The sequence below is a fragment of the Seriola lalandi genome, unplaced genomic scaffold, assembly GCF_002814215.2.
Source record: "Seriola lalandi dorsalis isolate HSWRI2012SDOR001 ecotype SW California unplaced genomic scaffold, Sedor1 jcf7180002054425, whole genome shotgun sequence".
Classification (NCBI taxonomy): domain Eukaryota; kingdom Metazoa; phylum Chordata; class Actinopteri; order Carangiformes; family Carangidae; genus Seriola; species Seriola lalandi.
Window position 1 is genome coordinate 157,298 of NW_019524978.1, and position 19,806 is coordinate 177,103.

The 19,806-nt window shown below is 41.4% G+C and overlaps 1 protein-coding gene across 6 annotated transcripts in view; it reads right to left on the reverse strand.

The window, feature by feature from the left end:
- Nucleotides 1–19,806, reverse strand: part of oxr1a (oxidation resistance 1a) — a 159,236-nt gene that overhangs the window by 52,947 nt on the left and 86,483 nt on the right. The window contains exon 1 of one of the 6 annotated variants that reach the window (XM_087175181.1): nt 10,197–10,520. The exons of 4 other annotated variants lie outside the window; for them this stretch is intronic. In XM_087175181.1, coding sequence (XP_087031307.1) covers nt 10,197–10,353 — 157 coding nt within the window. In that variant the 5' untranslated portion in view covers nt 10,354–10,520. Of the gene's footprint in view, nt 1–10,196; nt 10,521–19,806 lie in introns of those variants that run through there. One more of the 6 variants, XM_023410442.2, reaches the window with a different exon arrangement.

Genomic DNA, 19,806 nt, shown 5'->3' on the forward strand with positions numbered 1-19,806 from the left:
TTTGGCTCCAGAAATAACACAGGCAGATACAATCCTCACTGAACCCTTAATGACAGCACAACATACCAATGGATTATCTTGTTTCATGTTGACACGAATCAGAAAGAGCATGCTTTTTTTATTTAAGGCAGTCTGCTAAAGGATTGGGGAGGCAGCCAGAAAAGACAGACACAAGTTGTACCATTATAAAATGACCAGATATCATTCAATATAACCATACACTTTTTTTTTATACTTTAAATGTCTCTGACCTGCAGGAAAGTAATTACACTTATGGATCCTCTCATTACGTCTCATATTGCAAATTGTGAGAATATAAAAGTAATATATCATAGCAACAACATCAAATGTCAACTTTCTGAATCAATAGTCCTTGTATAAATACCACTGAGTAGAAGAGAAGAGCCACCACTGTATCAAGAAACAGGCCTTTATAACTTTACTATGGTGCTAGCATAAGCTGCAGTCTTTCCATTGTAATGAATATACAGTGCAATGGTCTAGTGGAGCTGTCAACTTAAACACAGAGAACACAGTGTGACAGGCAACATCCCTTTGCCAACACTCTCAGCACCACTCAGCTCTGTATTACACTGCCAGCCTCCTCGGACCAGCCTATACACCACTCAGCTTTTATGGGAAACTTTGCTGAACTGCAGATTTGTGTGTGTGTGTGTGTGTGTGTGTGTGTGTGTGTGTGTGTGTGTGTGTGTGTGTGTGTGTGTGTCCCCGTGTCCATGTCTGTGCTAGAATAGGAGGCACTGGATCTGCCCTGTCCTCTCATTAACACTCTCCCCATGTTGGCTGATCACACACCAGTAGTGTTGCTGTTAATGTGGTTTAAATTCTTCACACTGCTACAAGACTCTCTTTCCACACTAAGTAATGGACTCCAGTCTGTACTGAGGGACGTCATTGTTAACACACACTCATTTGAATTAATATTCTGACAGTGTACATGACTGTTTCCATAGTGATGAACCTGGTGCAGACTTAAAAGGAAAAGGGTGTTATTAAAAAAAAAATAGTCGCAAACCTGTCTGCATTTTACAGTGGCAGTTTCATCTTGTGGGAAAATCATATTCTGAATGTACAGGAGAGGCACCTAAAGTAAAGCATTAATTAAAAATACTGTATGTCTGCATACTAGTCGGTTACCTTACATTTGTATTATTAATATGAAAGCCCTGCCTTAAAGGATCTACTTGTACGTTTTGCTATTACTATATAGCTAATGTTAGTGTTAACGGCTGTTTACTCGAAACGTTGCTAGTTCAGCATCAAACTTCGTTCCTTTACTTGCAAAGAGTCATCTACAGCGGTGGAAAGCAACCCTTTCTTATTTTGCTGCTATTACTACCACTTCTTTTCTTTTGCTGATGTTAGCATGCTAACCAGCTAGCTCCGGCCTTGTTGGCACATCTTGTCAATTTTCCATGCCGAGTCACTGTAGAATGCAGGCCGCCCTGAGGAAGTAGCGCTGCTCAGAGGATGCATTATAACCTCTTGCGTTGTAAATGCAATGATAGCTGAAGCAAGACTACAGCAAGGCTACAGTGAGCCCCTATGGGAAAGTGATGAAAAAGGCCGGCGATAGCTGGTTAGCATGCTAACTTCAGTATGAGGAAACACTGGATAGAGACAAGAGTTAACATTGCTGTTTATTTCCACTATTTGAGACAGCTGTTGGTGAGTAAAGGAATTAAATTTGATGCTGAACTCACAACATTTCTTCTAGACTGGTAAGTAAACAGCTGTTAATGCTAATGCTGGCTATGTAGCATTAGCAAAATTTATAAATAGCTCCTTTAAAACTATAAGGTAAGCCATCGGGCTTACTTTTGGCACACTCGCACTGAGCCTCTCAGTTATGTATTGTTCTTGTTACTGTGCTCAAGTATTGGAAATAAATCAAAGTATTTTGATCTGATGATGCACTAATTGATAAGTGAGGACTTCACGATTCATCCTGCAGTAAACTGAATGTTTGTACCACATTTCATGGCAACCCATCCAATAACAGATCAGACATTTCATTAAAAACAAAATGTTAACCTCATGGTGGCCCTACAGGACAAGTAAAGGGATCACCAAATTCAGTAGGATTCATCCTCTGGGGACCAAGAATGTCTGTACAAAATTTCATAGCAATCCAGCCTAAAATTGTCAAGACATTGGACCGAAGTGGCAGATCAACTGACCTTGCCATCCCTAAAGCTATGCCATTAGCGTGGCAAAAGAGAATTTTCTAGAAAAGAAAAGGTTACTATTTCTAAAATAAAGTATCAGAAAAGTATTATTTTGTTATCGGTACTTAAACGCAGTCATCACATTGGTGATAGTATCTTAATATTTAACTCGATATTCATCACTACCTTGGACATTTGAAAAATAAGACAGATTAATGGATTATGACAACTGTTGATTGCAGCCTGACACAAGCATATATCCACATGCAGACACAGACAACACTGTGATGAAACAATATCCTGCATACTATCATGTCAACCACGATAAAACTGTATCTGTAACATTTTCTCAGTAGAAGTGAAAGCACTTTGATCCACAGTTCGTGCAGCTGAAAACAGGAGGTCCTGCTTGAGCACCAGACATCCTGTCCTCCTCCTCCCTACTGTCACATGCATTCTGACTCTAGGCTCACTAATCACACTGTGATTCATCCAACCTCTGGCGTTAAGGTTATTGCACTTTGAGCAATAATTTTTTCCAAGTCAAAGTTGGGAGTGGGAGGGTGTGTGTGTGTGTGTGTGTGTGTGTGTGTGTGTGTGTGTGTGTGTGTGTGTGTGTGTTGTGGGGAAAAAGAGGGCATGATGAATGGTATGGCTGCAGTGGCTGGATCGATAGCGATGATACATATACATAATGTACGCTTGCTGTAGCTTCCATAACAACTCTGTGATCCATTCTGACCATGACAGTAATGCAATACTGTGACTCAACTGATGTGATGATCTTGAAAAGGGACATTAATGACCAGTGTCCATTCATTATCATTATGTAATCGCACTTAATTATTGAAATAATGAAATAATTTTTGGTCTGCCTCAAGAGAACCACATGGTAGAAAATGAAGCAGGGTTGGTATAAGCAGACTTATGTTATCCAGCTTTATGGCACAAAAGCGCATCTTTATTGGTTTACGTCGCCTCTCGGAGCCCTGGCACTCTACATCTCATCTCGGCAGCAACACTAGCCTCTCAGGTTACAGATGTAATCAATAACAGGAGAAGTGATGAGCTCAGCTTTGAGAAACACAAACTCTGCATTATCAGATCTTCTTATTGAGCCAAAAACAAATACTCTTGTACAGGAACAAAGATTTGAACAAGCTTTAGTGTGGTACAGGCCAAATGCAGGTACAGCGAGTACACTATAAGAGTTGTAATACCCTGAAGCAGCATTCATATATTTATACACATTCTGGACAGAATGATAAGGAACTAAGCACATTTACTCAAGAACTACTTCAATCAAGCCTGTATTGTTTGCTGAACAATGGTCACTTTTTGAAAATAATGCTAAACGTTGTCATGGAGGAGTATTAATATTAGCACAAGAACTCATGAAGTCTGCAAACTCACTCAGAAAAGTTCATCATATGGCAATATAAAGTTTGCTAACATTAGTCACCACTGGTTATCTTATTTTGGATAATGTTAGCTAACTTAAACTAAGATACAGTAGATATTACTGTAGTGCTTTGGATTATGTAAAAAATGTAAACAATAAAGATGTGTTAATTTGTGAGCTTTACTGCTGCTGCTAGGTATACATATATATGTATATGTATTTTCTTCTAAACAAAGCCAGGTAAGCTGTTTAGTCTTTGTGCAAAGCTAAGCTAACTGTCAACAGGCTGTAGCCTTATATTTACCATATACACATGAGAGCTGTAGCAATCTTCCCAATGAACTCCGAGCAAGAAAGCATTTCCCAAAATGGGTGTAACTTTTCCTTTAAGGTGTCACTACTAACAATCTAATAGTAAAATAAATCTAACAATATAACACTCAGAGGGGTCATTTTGCCTAATGACTCTATGTTCCTTTGATAGTAAAGCACATCTTACTGGTAATAATGGTAAAATTTTGAATGCAGGGCTTTCAATTGTACCTGTGTACTTCTGTAATGCAGTATTGTTCTTTTTACTTAAGTAGAAGATCTGAAAACCTTTCCCACTACTGCATTAAATAAAGGCAACCTGTGAGTAATGTAAAATGCTCCACAGAAAGTGCACCTCCCGTCCAACCACAGTCTGTAATGGCAAACCAGTAATAGAGGCCGGATCACCAACACAGACAGCTTACTTTCCATTTATCCAGACAGGTCTGCTGCGATGAGACGAAAAAATGATGACAGCGTCTCCTCAAATCCATCTGCTTGACTAACTATTACACACTGGGGATGAGATTTGACAACTTGATGAACTGTCTCTCTCCTCAGCAATAAAGCAAAACTCATCTTATAAACAGTTTAAGAGCCAAATGTTGATCCTTCTCAATACAGCAAGCTTAGAATTAGAGCAGGTAAGAAAAGAATAATAACTCAATGGCAGAAAAATGTTAAAATTCCCATATGATTTCCCCTTCCCTTAGACCGTGGCTTGGTGAAGGAGCTGAGTAACACATTTAAAACCACAGGTCAAAACAAACAAACAAACCTTAGTCAAACATTCACAGATGTTCAATGAGGAAGGATGACCATTGACCTCATTTAAGACCTGCCTTATTCTTTGCAGATAAATCAAGTAGTGTTATGACTGCAGCTCCACACTGACCACTGTCTGGTCAGAGCTGAATTCACATACAAACTCATAGGTCTTGGGCCCAGAGGATACACAGAAAACTAAACTAACAGGGACAACAGTGAATGGCACTAGTTTTAACCAAGCCAGGTTCATATTTACTTTTTTACTAATCTAGCACTACAATCTTTCATAGAAATAAAGTTTGATCATTGGCAACCAATTTAGTTAGAGGTTAGACTAAATTGACTCAGCTGAAGCGCTGGTGTAGCAAACCTATGATGTGCCAACAAGTCTTTTGGGGTGTGTCATGCAATGCCAAATACTGAGTAAAGCTCTTTTTAAGTTTTAAGGAGGTCCGTTTGCCTCACTGGCAATTACATTGCCCATGATTCATTCTTTGAGCACATTTGAAAAGCTCACTCTTCATCATGTGAAATCCTCCGACCCTGAGTCAATGAATGAAAGAACTGCTTTTTCTCTCATCATTAACACAACCAAACTAAATAAAAAAAGTACATCAGCTTAAAAAGGCTTATGAAAAACTACGAACGGGAAGCGGTTCACCCAAACCTAAAGCTTCAAAGTGTCTCTTTAGAAAATTCTAGCTGACGTCACATCCATGCAGTCTATGGTTTAATTTATCTGATGTGAGGGAAATTACCACCAAAGGTGTGGGATTCTTGGGAATAAGAGCAGCATGTTTCCAGAGGCTGAGTACTCTTTTCAGATGAAGTGATGAAGATGCAAAAGCTGCTGTTGAGTCACTCAGAACAGGTCTTAATTACCTTCCCGTTAACGTCAACTGTGCTCAGCATTTGTGCTCATCATCTGGCCTCTTTCAAACATCTGCTGTTGAAGTATCTCAGAACTGGCAATCATGACATACAATATATAACACCGTTCGGCTTATTGGCCATACAAATGTCTGATGGCTATATAATGTCTGAACTCTCCTCTATCATCATACAGATTAGTTCCTGGGTCTCTATTTTCATCTGAAATTTGTTTTTATCTCTAAACTGAACTCCTTTCTAGTTTTCCTCACAGGAGATGCATCATGCAGACTGTCATCATTTCGGTGACAAAGTCCTTGGAGAACGATAAAGTTTCAGTGCGGTAATTGATCCTGAAACATAGATGAGTTTGTGTGGACAAAACATCCTTGAAAAGTCAGGGAAAAGTCATAAGTTCAGACCCTGAGCACAGTTCTGTACGAGCAAAGCAGGTGTACAGTGTTGTGGTCTGGCGATCCCACTGGGACTCCTGCCACTTATGTTCCCTTGACAGAGCCATAACAGATCCTCCTAATGGCATGCACAGCAAGTCACATGCTGATACAAACTGCTCAAGGTCTTTTTGGAAATTAAGGTGATTAAAATCACCTATTATAGCTCTGAGAGCAGCAGCAGATTGTACTTTCTGAATCATGCTGATAATTGCAGCAGAGCTGGTGTCAACCACAGGGTGAACGTGAACAGTGACAAATACGTGAACACCCTGGGGACAGAGAGAACTTAGAGATGCAGAGAGGAGTTCAATGTCATGAGGACAAAGCAGCTCTTGCACCGTGGCACTGGTGAATCATCGGCTACTAATAAAGAGTATGGCCACACAATCTGTTTTGTCTTTCTAAATATGACAAAATGTATTACAGTGCCTAACAAGGGCAAGAAAAGAACAAATTTTCAGGCTATGTTTCTCCTAGGTTGGTTCAGTGGAAATGTGGGGTCACGAGATAAACCTGAGGGGTCACAATTAACAGGATAGGAAAGTGGAAAAAAATTAACCATTTTCTATACAAAATCTATATCTATCCATCTGTGACGTAAGAAATTTATCAATTTTAAGATTGTTGTTGGAGTAAAACCTTTCAGATAAAATTTTAAATGTCACCATCACAGAAGCTTTGTAAGTAAATAGGACTATATGTGGGGAGAAATGCAAAACGCAAATGCAATGGAACTATGATCTTATTTAAAAAGTGAATTTCTCATTTATCATCGTAACATCAGAGCTTGTGCTTTATTTCTACAGTAGCCTAGCTGGCCATTTTTGAATATGCCATTTTTAATAAACCAGTATTTTTCTCAAGTCCTGAAGTGTGATTTTATGGATTACATTGATGAAGTATGTTGTATTTGTAATTTACAATGTTCTGCATCGGCCAGGACTACTTCTGCCGGATGTCCTGTTGGTAGTTAGTTGGTATTACTTTTTTTTTTTTTAAATAATAACTCACTTGGAGTTCTTTATTTTCCAGCAAGTTTTCCCTCCCCAACGGAGATTTAATCAATACATCTTAAAACTTCAGAACCTTGCATTGACTCTTCTTTAGGAATCAGGAGCAGTATAGAAATACCTGTGTGTTACGGATTAAAAAGCAGTTCCCGGGATTTCACACACCTCGATAATCAAAGAAGAAAGTACATTAAAAGAATACACACAACTGTATCTGTTACACTAGTATCTTCTCTGAAAGAAAAGTCACATGCTGCTGATTACATCTGAGACAGGATGATTGGAGGATGATATCCAGGAGCATGCTGTGCTGTACCATGTGTTTTCAATGCCTGCAGGTGTGACAATTCTGTGTTTACAGTAGAACCTTTCAATCCTGCCACTGTGTCTCTAATGCTACTTTTTAATCTCTCCATCATGCTTGTACTTTTGCCTCATTGCGGGGAAGTGTGCAGGAGTTTGACGTCAGTCATCTCAATCACTGCCAGATAAAACAATACCTTAAATAGCTGTGTGATCTTAACAATAGTAAAGACAAAGCCAGTGCCAAACAGCCTTCACAATACAATTCTGCATGATATAATTCATTTATATCTTTTCTTACATCGGTCCCCGATAGAGCAACAACTTCTCTGTTCCACTGACCAGCCGTGTGAACTCACGACTTCGACACGCATTCCTGAGGAATCTGTAGAAGCTCAGGACTGTCTCACTGTGTAATCAGAGAGGGCAGGAAGACTCCTAATGGACTTTTTAAGCCCTTTATGCAAACTTTACAGAGGTTTTCTTGAGGGATAGCTGATAGTATTCTGATGCAAGAACAGGATATGACCATCAAAAACAATGAAAGTGCTGGCAGCCTGAGTTCACACATAAAAGCAAGTACTGTTATGTTATAGAACAAATCATCAGTCATCAATTAATTGAGAAAATAGTTAGCCCATTAATTGATATGGAAATAATGGAAATAATTATTACTTGCGGCCCTACACCACATTTTACAGTCTTAGCTCAGCCCATGGAGCGGGCTCAGGTGTCATCACATGACTTACATGTGGAACTTCTCTCATGTGATATAACTGGTGGTCAAACAGATTGAGACTGTAATCCCTGTCTCAGTTCAAGGATGGTCTTAGCCGTCAGATGTGAAAGGCCTCTTTGATTTTCTCTGGCAAAAACATTCCTGATAATATGCAGACTTTTATTCTGAAATTGAGCGAAAAAACCCTTAGTTTCATTTAACTACATATGAAATATGAGCTTCACACTTTACTGGCCGCAGAAATGCCTCCGCCTGAAGGTAATTTGAGTTCACAAACTGCTGTCCCATTCCTCATACAGCAGCCACAGTCCACAGAGGTAACGACAAAGTCTGCTGCTTAGGGTTTAGGGTAGACGGTGTAACTGGGCTCTTTATCAGTGGTCCCCCTGTTAAATACTACACTGCCCACTCATGGTTCGCTCACCACCTCTGTGGCCACCATCGTCTCCAACATCACACACCACTACCTGACTCCACGTCTAGTTAGCCTCATTCTTTCACCCCCCAAGCGGGGCAGCAGGCTACAGACACAAGCCGCCCCCGCTGGTCCACTCTGCTGCTGGAAGAGAGGCACAGGGACTGCTAATGAACCCCACTGCCATCCGTGGCGTTTCAAGAGCAGCAGAGCATGCATCTGATTAATCTTTGTCCTAATTAGATCGAACAATTAACCTGCAGCGCCACCGAGCTCTGGGGCCTGATGACTCTGCATGAGCTGCAAACCCCCAGTACATTAAACCAGAGCAGGGTGAGCGTGTGCCCCTCACACCGCAACTTTCACTTTGTTTTCAGAACAACCAATTAAGGCTAACTAATAGCACACAGCATTCTGTGTGATATATCTGTGGAGCATGTGGCCTGATAGCCCAGATCAGTCTCTGCTTTTTCATTTCAACAGCACTACATTTCTCCGCATTTTAATTCAAAGTCAGAGAAGGCTCTGACGGGTCTCATAATAAATTATGTTTGAGAGGCAAAGCAGAAAGGGAGAAAAAAAAAATCCAATTTTCATTAACATGGAGATACTCCCCGATGTGAAAAGCCTTGAGGACATACTTGTTCACTCACTGGCAGGATGGTTTAAGCATGCACTGCCTTCTGATCTGAAATATTTGGGATGCCACAGTTGTTACAGGCAGTGTGTCCTCACAACAAGCTGGCAGAGAGGCAGGCAGAGAGCAGCCACTGAGGACATGAATGTAAGTGATTCGTAACGAGTTAGAATCAGTTCAAAAATAGGACATCAGGCATGGTAGCAAGCAGGAGGACCATCAGTCCTATGACTGCACTGACCAGGAAGTCTTCTTCAACATGTGTGCAACAGCTAGTGTTGCATAATGTATTTGCCTTCCCTGTTCGCCTAATGCACTGATCTGATATGCATGTTTAAAAGCCCTGTGGGCTTTTAAACATGCAAGGGGGGTTTGTTGGTGGGCAGACAGGGGCTCCATGTAATTCTTCTCACCTTTAGCTTTGTGGGAAATGTATGGGGATGACACCTTTTACCTGTTAACCGTTGTTATTTACCTACTTGCAGTACAGCTATGTCACATGACAGGCCCCGCAACATCAAGTTTCATGTTTTCAAGACACTTAAAAGAAACAACGTGTGAAACGTCATTATTTCAGCTGGACATGCTGTTTGCTGACAGCAACAGCAGCACGCGCCGAGAGTTGAAAACTTCGCTCAGAATCAAAGTCGTTAAATGTCCTGTGCTAATTCGTATTTTTTTTATTTCTCGAATTCAATATAGTTTTTAGAATATTGCTGTATTTCAATAAACTTAACTTTAGTTTGTCAGGCAGTTAAAAGGCAATGGACGCGGTGTATTTTAGTGACAGAGGGCTGCGAAAACAACGGGCAAAATAAAAAAAAAGTTTCAATTATATTGGAATAAGCGATACTTGATGAATAGGACTTAGCCGAAAGTTAGAGTGGCACTTAATGTTTATTTTTACATCTTTGCCAGTGTTCTACCAGGTAAGAAAATTATCGAAGGAACCAGGGAACATTAAAGTGAGCATATTTCAAAGGGGATTTGGCACCACGCTCTGGAGGACAGCAAAAGTTGGAGGGTTTGGTTCCTGTGGATACTTGAATACGTGTTGTCCCAGCTATCAGCTAACGGCACTGAGTGTTACACTGACCTGTTTTGGAGGGGACGGGGATACTGTTGTGTGTTGTCCCAGCTTGGTGCTTCTGAATTTCAACATTGTCCTGTCCGGATCCGGGCCACAGTCTCTGAGAGATTGCTTCTCTGACAACTCTCGCGCCGCTGCCAGTGATAGAAAATATGTAGTCCATACTGCTGCTGGACCTAGCTACATTAGCTAAAAACAAAGCTCTCAAAGCGACAGAAAGCCCCAGGTCATAGCGTAGTGTTGGCACAAAGTCACAGGCTCAAACTCGGTGTGTGAAAAGCCTCTAACACGCTACACATTCCAAAACAGGAACTATTTGAAATACGTCAACAACTGCAAACTTTTTTTTTTTTTGCCCCTAGTGGAGTCAAGCTGTGCAACACAGTTTGGCAACAGACTGTCACCGTTTACAGCAACCTACTACCCCATTGGCCTATATCTACAGTTCTGGTAATGGATGCATATTTCAAATACAAAACAATACCATATTTTATTTCGTCTACAAGAACAAAAAGTAGGATTATTTTCGGTTTAGCAAAGACAGATTTAGTTATACTACCCTCACTACTAGGATCTATATAACCATTTCCAGTTAATCCTAAAAGGCAGAGCAACAGGTCTGAACAACGCCTGTGTGTTGACATAAGCATGACTTTCTCCTCTATAACTAGTAGGTTTTCTTCTTGTTTAAGACATTTTAAAGCAAAAAATGCCAAACATCTGATGGTTTCAGCTTCTCTAATGGGAGAACTTCTTGCTTTTCTTGGTCTCACATAGTAAATTGAATATTTGGGGTTTTTGGACAGAGCAAAAAAATTTAATGACGTCACCACGTGATATAGGATATTGTGATTGGCATTTTTCACTGTTTTCTCTCGTTTTATTGGCCAAACGATTAATTTAGAAAATATATCAAATGCATCTTAAGTTTTCTTGATTGACTAATTACATGTTACTTTGGGTCAAATGAAAAAGTATACATAGTCTTACAAATATTTTTGTAGGCCTATTATAATTTAATTAGAAATAAACACAGTTGCAAATTCAGCGCTGATTGGAGGCAGACTTACAACGGTTATTATAATTCTGATCAATCTTCAGATCAGAAAATCTTTACAAATAAATAAATAAATGTATGGACAAAAATGTGACCCAGCTCAGCCCATACCAATTTCCAGACTGTTGCTAGGATATTTCATAGCCATCAAGAGTGGGTCTTTATGGCACTCATGAGAATGACATCCATCTGACTCCCACCATAATAACCTTCTAATAAAGTGAGACTTTCACATTCAGAGCCTGAGCACACTTCTGTGTCCATACTCGACTCCAGGGGACACAGTAAGAACTCTAAGACCTGTGACATATAAGTGTCTGCTTATCTAGTGAGGGAAATCAGGAGATGGCATTTGCAGTGTGCAAATGAATGTGAAAAAGTGAAAAACCTACAGACCAGAACAGGGCATAATAATGGGGCAGCAGACTCAGGTGAGCAGTGAACTGGAAAGACTGAGATGCATTATTCATTTTAGGGGCAGAACTGTGGTGAGACTGGAGTCAGGAGCTGTAAGGAAATCCTGTGATGTTTCAGGTGAATTAGAGAAGTGATCAGAATGAGGCAAATGGATCCATTTGTTCACTCCGTCAAATCAGAGAAGGTAAAGATGGGAGGAATTTTCCTTGGCAAACTCAAATCTGATAGAAACTGCACCTGGTCTGTGGTAGGCGGGCTGAGGTTGACACAGCTGTTATAATTGAACCATTGAGCTCTGAGACTGAATCAGGACCATGTTCAATACTGAATGTGCTCCATCTGCTGGTCACACAGGATAGTGCAGGCTTTATGTCCCTCTCTGACAAAACGGTTTGGGTGAGCAGCAGCATCATAAAAATACAGATAATGTAACAATCGAATCCTTTGTAAAATAAAGATTGTGTTATTTGTTTAATAAGCAGATTTTATTACTTTTCTACAGAGTAGGGATGCTATTTTCAAATGGAATCTGCCTTTACCTGATTTACTCTGAATGCAGCTTTGGTTCTATTTTCATTATTGATCTATCTGTTGATAACTTCAGTGATTATTCAAGAAATAGTTATTAAAGTGATAAGAAATAGAAAGAGCTGAAGGAATGACTTTGAATGACATCTGACCAACAGCCCCAACCCCAAAGGTATCGAGTTTACAGTGATATAAAACAGAGAAAACCAAGAAATGTGTTTTTGTTTTTGAACAGCTGGAATCTATAAATGTTTAAATTCCTTTTCTTGAGAAATTGTTTGAACAATGAACCAATTATCAAAACTGTTAGTGATTCATTTTCTGTAGAATGACTAATCAGTAAATCAACACATCCCTCAGCACTTCAGCTGTGTTGGAGTTCTATCTTTGATAATAATATCCCTTGAACATGTAAAATGCAATCTTCAAACTTGTGTGCTGGATCCTACAGTAGCTGCCAACACTTTTGTGAACAACTGTGACACTGATGTATTAGACTGTTGTTGGACTTTCAGTCAGGGATTTCATTTGGCCCTCTGTTCCTCTGTGACCTTGCACAGGGCCCTGCTGGTACACTTGGCACTCAGACAGTGTATTTAGGCGGGTCTCAGATTGGCCCAATGCCGCCCCATCGCGCCTTGTAGCTGCGTGATATACTGTGTAGCTGTGCAGCTCCCTAGAGCAGTCATCAAATCATCCATAACGTCCTCAGAGGGAGCCTGACTGGTTTCCTCCTACATTCCTCTGCATTTCAACCTCATCGGTTTAAAGATATACTCTCTAGTAGTTCAGCCCAAAGAATAAAGCTAAATCTGGTAATAAAGGCCTTTTTCTCTGAGAACTCCTCCACTCTCTAATTAAGCTTCAGTGTGACCAAAGACAGAGAATGAAAGAATTCCCTCTGTGCTCATCCAACAACATGAGCCTCATTGCATGGAAATTACGCATTTTACTTTGCTCTCCTTAAGCTAGCATGTTTGATGTACTGCCTGTTCTGTGTTTCACAGGTGATTAAAGGGACTGAAGTCAATTAGTTAACTGACATCCATTAAGGTGTTATATTTTTATGAATTTTTACAAATTAGCCTGTTTGTTTGTGGCTGATAGGTCATTATAATAATTGTGGATATGTTTATGTATGCATGCACAAGTCATAACATCACCTTTCCTAACCCTTTTCTAATACGATCAGATCGGTGCCTGAGATTGCGTCTCTATTTAGGGAGCTATTCTGTTTAATGATTTTAAAATGGAGAAGTCTTGTTATACAACAACTTGTATAAAAACCTCCCGGTGTCGGCAGCCAAAGCCAAAACCCTGAGAGGGTCTTGCGTGTGAGGCTTTGTCATCGTCTCGGAGCGGGGCACTGGGGAGTGAGTGCTAATCTCAACAGTTTCCAATTGAGAGCCAGGTAGGCTGCAGCCTAATCCTGAGACCAGGAACGCTTTCATTACCGAACAACAAACATGAAGGCCACTGGGGAGCTGCCGCTTTTCTGCTGTCAACGGACAGATGGAATACACAAGCAAGGTTACGTAAGCAGAGCTGCAGCAGTGCACACACATGCTGGTGTGAACACTAGCATGTGCGTATTAGTATGTTCACACACACACACACGCGCGCACGCATACACACATACTGTACATATATTTTCACACAGTCACAATCTGCTCCTTTCTCCCAGACATTTCCTGTTTACAGTGGAAATCACGATGACATGAATGCAGCAGAGAGTTCACTCATGTGACACAAATGCACCTGCTGGCAAACACAAACAAACCTTTCAGCATGTGGTAATTGGGAGGACTCATTGAGGTATGTGAGGCAAAGGAGATGGCTTAAGATAGTTTTCTCAGAAGTGATGGATCTCACATGGCATTTCCTGGAGTGTAAACACCCAACATACACAGCACTCACTGTCCTGCGCTTCACGAGCGTTCTGCTCTATTATCCCGCAGCCTGTACAAGAGGCATAAACAAGATGACGACCAATAAAGACAGTTCACTGCTGGAGGAAATCAGGCTGAGGCATCCAGACAATGGCAGCAATCACAGGTGTTTAACAGCCCTTGTCAGAAAATCCCACCCTCTCTGAGGTCTTTCATTGCGGACGTGAAGCTTCGCCTCTCAAAAGCTGTCAGCTCTCCCAACACGTTTTTCACTCTGGCAGCACCCAAATATTCATAAGAGGAGAAATGTGAATCAAATGTTGTGTGGCGCGTGTTAAGACTGTGACAATGCCAAGCTGATTCACCAGATCATCTGGAGGAATACGGCTGTTTAATTACTCAACACTGTGGTTGCGTAAGTCTGACTGCTGTCACTCAGACTTTGTTTATTGTTCTTCTTTCTTTTACATCCACATTGTTCATTTTTGAACCTTCAGATTCTCCCACCTTGCAGCTCATGTGGGCTGCAGTTAACGTCTGTACCAGCATTTACGGAGTTTGGCTGGATGTTTCTGAGTATGAGTCATTGTCCGATATGTGACGTCAGCACTGATATTAAAATCATTTCTGAGTCTCAGCTCTAGCAATGAGCTTACACGCAGATTATCTTAAAACGGGGAAAGTAACTTGCAAGCCTGGTTCGGTTGTTTTTGGGGGAAGTTGTGTTAAAAGTGACAAATGACAAGAGACAAGTTGATGTTTTCACAATTCTCTTTGTGTGAGTGTAACACTGCTTGCCATATGTCCAGTGCTGCATGTTTACCAGCTCACATGTGCTCTCTTTTATTAAGTAAATGCTGCTGATAAATGATTTTGCCTGTTCATGAGAGATATACTCGAGGTAGGTAGTTTTGCTCTGTGCAAATTTACTGTGCTTCAATGTGTAATATGTTCATTTTGTGACTTAGTGAAATTATATTAAGGTATACCGTGTAGATGTGATATATTTGACAGTGCTACGCTCACTGTTAAAATGACTTCTTGTTCTCATTCCCACAATGTTCATCTGTTTCTTTAATTTCAAGAATGACACGAATATAAAAACACTTTTGAACAAACTTTCAGTGGCAGAGATCTTTCTTTCTATAGACTTCTAGTGTGACCTCCACCTACTCATCCATTCTCTCCACCCCCTTTATTCCTTTTCAGGGCCACAGGGAGGCTGGTCCCTATCCCAGCATGCAACAGGTGAAGGGTGATAAAAATCAAGCGACTCTGATAGGTCACTAGAATATTGCCTTGTTAACACATATGAGACGGATGAACACATTTGCACTCTTGCCAATGGGAGTGGGGGGTGGGGGGTGCCGTCCTGGTGGTCTAGTGGTTAAGAAGGATAGAACCAGGGGCGTCGAGTTGCTCAGTTGGATGAGCATCCGCCCCATGTGTAGAGGCTACAGTCCTCGTTGCAGATGGCTCTGGTTCGAGTCCCGCATCGGACAAGCCCTTACCTGCATGTCATTCCCCCTCTCTGCCTCCCCATTTCCTGTCTCTCTCTACTGCACTATCAATAAAGGCAAAAAAAAGCCCCCTAAAAAAAAAAAAAAAAAAAAAAAGAAGCATAGAACCAGTTAGACTCTCCCCCTCCCCCAACATGTTTTCAGTCCATCTCGAATAATCCAGTTGAAACAATATGCAAAGAAATGAGGACAACCATGATCACAAAGAAAGGCTTACATGACTGTAATTTTACTAAACTGTCTCCATGACAACTCAGTGACTCCATCAGCTGACAAAGGCCATGAGATTTAGTTGAACGCTTTGGACACTGTAAAGAACCTTCATGCTCACACTGAATGTGTTTTTTTTTCCAGTGTTGTGAAACAGTGGCCTCAAAGTGACCCAGAACACCACTGGGCCCTGGCCTGTAGAGGATCAGGGAGGGAGTAAGGGTACTGTTGTTGTTTCCAAGGCAACCTCCCATCCCATCCCATCCCTAGCTACTACCAAAGAGCTCCTACAGGCTCATTGTTATTGAGTCAAAAGGTCAAGGCCTATGGTTGGAACATCTCATAACAGTAATGACACATCTACCACAGCATTATACTGCCATGAGAAAAGAATATGGGACCCAAGCAAAACAGCGTAATCCCATCAGAAACACTGTCCTAATTTTAGAAGATAAGCCGCCTGTCGCAGCCAATTGTGCTCTTTTATGTATCTGGGTTTTTCCCTTTAACTAATTCAGGAAACCCTGGCCAAGAGTTTTTATTCACTTGACGACCAAGTGTGTCCAAAGGAGCCAAATACATCGTCTAAAAAAAGTGAATCTTTTGTTGCTATGAATGTGTTATGTAAAGTGAAGAGAGAATATACAGTGTATTCTTGCTGCAAAGAGAAAGCCTGCGCATTCAGTTAATACATGATGTTGTCAGAGTGTGGAAATAAGCCTCCGTATTCCAGCTTAATGCCTCCAGAAGAGACAGGAAACAAGGAGGTGATGGCTGAGGTGTTGTTTCGCCAACCGGTCCGACACGGACCTGCTGCCGCAACATTTCAACCCGCTGTTATTGCCTGGTCTTCTCCCTCAGGACAGTTCTACAGGGTGCCTAGTGGTGATCGATGAGCGGTGGCGTCTGAGCGGGCTATCTTTCACCGCCACTTCCACTGCCCCCGCTCATGGTCATCTATCCTCTGTGGGTGTCTGCGCTGTCTGAGGCCGCCCCGAGAGGCTGGGTGGCCCCGACGACTGATGGCCGCAGGCTTAGCGGGAAGAACACATCCATCTGCTGGGCTGTGTCTTCACTCCTTCAATCTTTTCACTCTTCCTCTCTTTCTCTCGGTGCATGCATTGTATTTTATTCCCCGGTGTGCGTCCTGCTTATGATGAGGAGACACTTAATTTCAGGTACAGGAAAAGAAGAGGGGAAAAAAAAGAGGAAAAACACAACAGCGCTGGACGTAAAACAAAGAGGGTGAAGGAGGAAGGGAAAAGGGAAAGGACATGCATCAGATACGCACCACTGCTCGCTCCATACAGGGCAATTTATTAAAATAATAAAGCCCAGCCTTGTGCTGAAGGTTGAGCCCACTGTAAACCTGACAGCGAGACAGAGAGAGAGGCTACAGGACTGAGCCATTGTCAGACAAATAAACCAAAGAAATGCTCTGTTATGTCAGTGTCCACTTTATTATCTGCGCTGAACTCTTTGAAAGGAGTTAATTGCTTTCTTTTAAACTCAGACACAGTCATATATTTCATCATTACCCAACAAAGCCTCTCATGAATCACTCTGCTACAACACAAGCACAAAGATTGCTCTACATACGCCTCTTCGCCTCGATGGGCATTAGAGTCAGGCCGCAACTAGTTACAGCAATGCACTGTGGGAGGAAATTAGAACCAAATGGACGTCTTAAATATGACAAAGACGGTAAGAGGCTCTGCACTGTCTCTATCTGCTGTAAAACTGTCTTCACCCCGGACACCCTTCATCTATCACCTGATATCCTCCGTTCCACAAGTGTGCTAAATTGGATAATGAATCTGTCTCCCCGGGAGATGCAGTAGATGGATAATTTGTTGGTTAAATTACGAGCCGGGGACATATTGCATCATTCGTGGTGTGAGACATTAGTTTGGTTAAATGGATGCAACCTTTTGGAGTTCACATGAGTAACATGAGTGAATTAGGACCCGATGAAGGCATAATTAACTGTGCCTGACTCTGTAAACTATACATAACTTGAGTCAAATATGCTGCCGAGGTATCAATACACAGGTTATGAAGTTGCTATCTCTGAGGGTAAAAATAATTCTGCAAAAGCTGTTTTGCTTCCATCACACATTACGTCAACCGTTTACTTTTTGTTTCACTATTTTCTTTTCAACAAATATCCTATACTGTGGGACCAAAACACGAGTCAATACATTTATGTCGTGCTGAGAAAGAGCAGCTTACAGAATAAGCATTATTACTGTCTTTTATTACACACGGGAGAGCTGAGATGATGCTGAGCAAGAGCTGACTGTGTTCTTTTCTTCACTGACTGATTGTTCCACCTTTATAACTTTTTCAAAATGGCAGGTTTTTCCTTATGAGAGCTTTTTTCTCATATATAGAGCAAGAGTCAATAAAATCCTTTAGGTATACACAGAGGAAGAGGTGAAAGGAGGAGAGAAAGAAAAAAGAGAGGATTGACAAAAAAGTTTGGATGGTTAAAAGAATAGTTCACTTTTCAGGGAATACTTTCTTTCTTCTTGAGAGCGTGATGAGAAGACAGATACCACTCTCATGACTAAGATTAAGACAGAGCTAGCATAGGGATGTGCTATCTTAGATTAGCATTTAGTCTACTGTAGAACCAGCTAGCCTAGCTCTCTCCAAAGTTACCAGTAAACTGCTAAAACATATGCAACTCCTTCTAAAACCACAAATAGTCATTTTTATATTTCTGCTGGTGCACTGATTCAGATAAACCAGCAAAACATGTCAATTTATTAGCCTTTGCTTCAGCCCTCCTCGGCTTTATGGGGCTTTATATTTTTGTCTGGCCCACGTTACTGTTTTGGTTCACGCTCACTGCTGCTTTGTTTTCAGCCACAGCAGTTTTCAGTGAGAAAACCCCAAATCCCACCGCACACTACCTGCTCAGCTCAAAACAGCAGACAGATAAAAGTTAGCAATCATAAAGGTTTGAATTTCACTCACGGTATGTGCCCCTAACCGCGACCCACAGCGTATTTTCAGATTTGAATTTTATTTCAAGTCTGCGTCAGTCAGTCAGTCAGTCAGTCAGTCAGTCAGTCAGTCAGTCAGTCAGTCAGTCAGTCAGTCAGTCAGTCAGTCAGTCAGTCAGTCAGTCAGTCAGTCAGTCAGTCTGTCTGTCTGTCTGTCTGTCTGTCTGTCTGTCTGTCTGTCTGTCTGTCTGTCTGTCTGTCTGTCTGTCTGCAGACATAGTTTGTGCAAGATGCAGTCTCAAATCTTCACAGGTATATAGTTAGGATTAATGCACTTCTCAGCGTGGATGTTCTGTATTACTCCTTGTTTACCATCCAGCACTCAGGGCAGTATGTGAACGTGTACATGTTCGGACAGATGATATGACGTGCTTCAGTCAAGCCACTGTGGCAGATGAATGCCCACAGCCTGCACTTTGTCATGTCGGAACAGGAGACTGAAACCATACCTGAGGCTTCACATAGAGACTGTCTGAGCGCTGAAGGCTCACAGCCATGACCCAGCATGCACTATATATGTATTATGACTTAACAACAATGTTTTGCATCGCTCCACAGAAATACAATATGATAATAATAATTACACAGTGCCTCAGAATTGAAGGCATCAACATTTTAGATGAGGCAACTGCACAAAACAAAGCAGGCCTCTATAAAGCCTGCTTGCTCTTCAAGGCTTGTGTGTTTCTCCACAGCTGTACCTCCAGTAATACTTTGTGCAGCCAGAGTGGAGAGAAGGAGGAGGCAATCAGACCTGATGTATGTGGCTTCTGCTGCTACGCCTCTTTGTGATAGTCTTCCAGAGCCCCGCCATCCACTGAATGTCCAGAGCAATGACCCGTGTGGAGTAGACAGCATACTGCACTGGCCGGCTAAATCCTGTCCTCCAGCTATTCTTCCTCTTGGATAAACCGGTGCATAGCAAGCGTGGCCCTGAAGCTGTCTCTTATACACATCTTCATGGTTTGTTTGAAGCTCAACCAT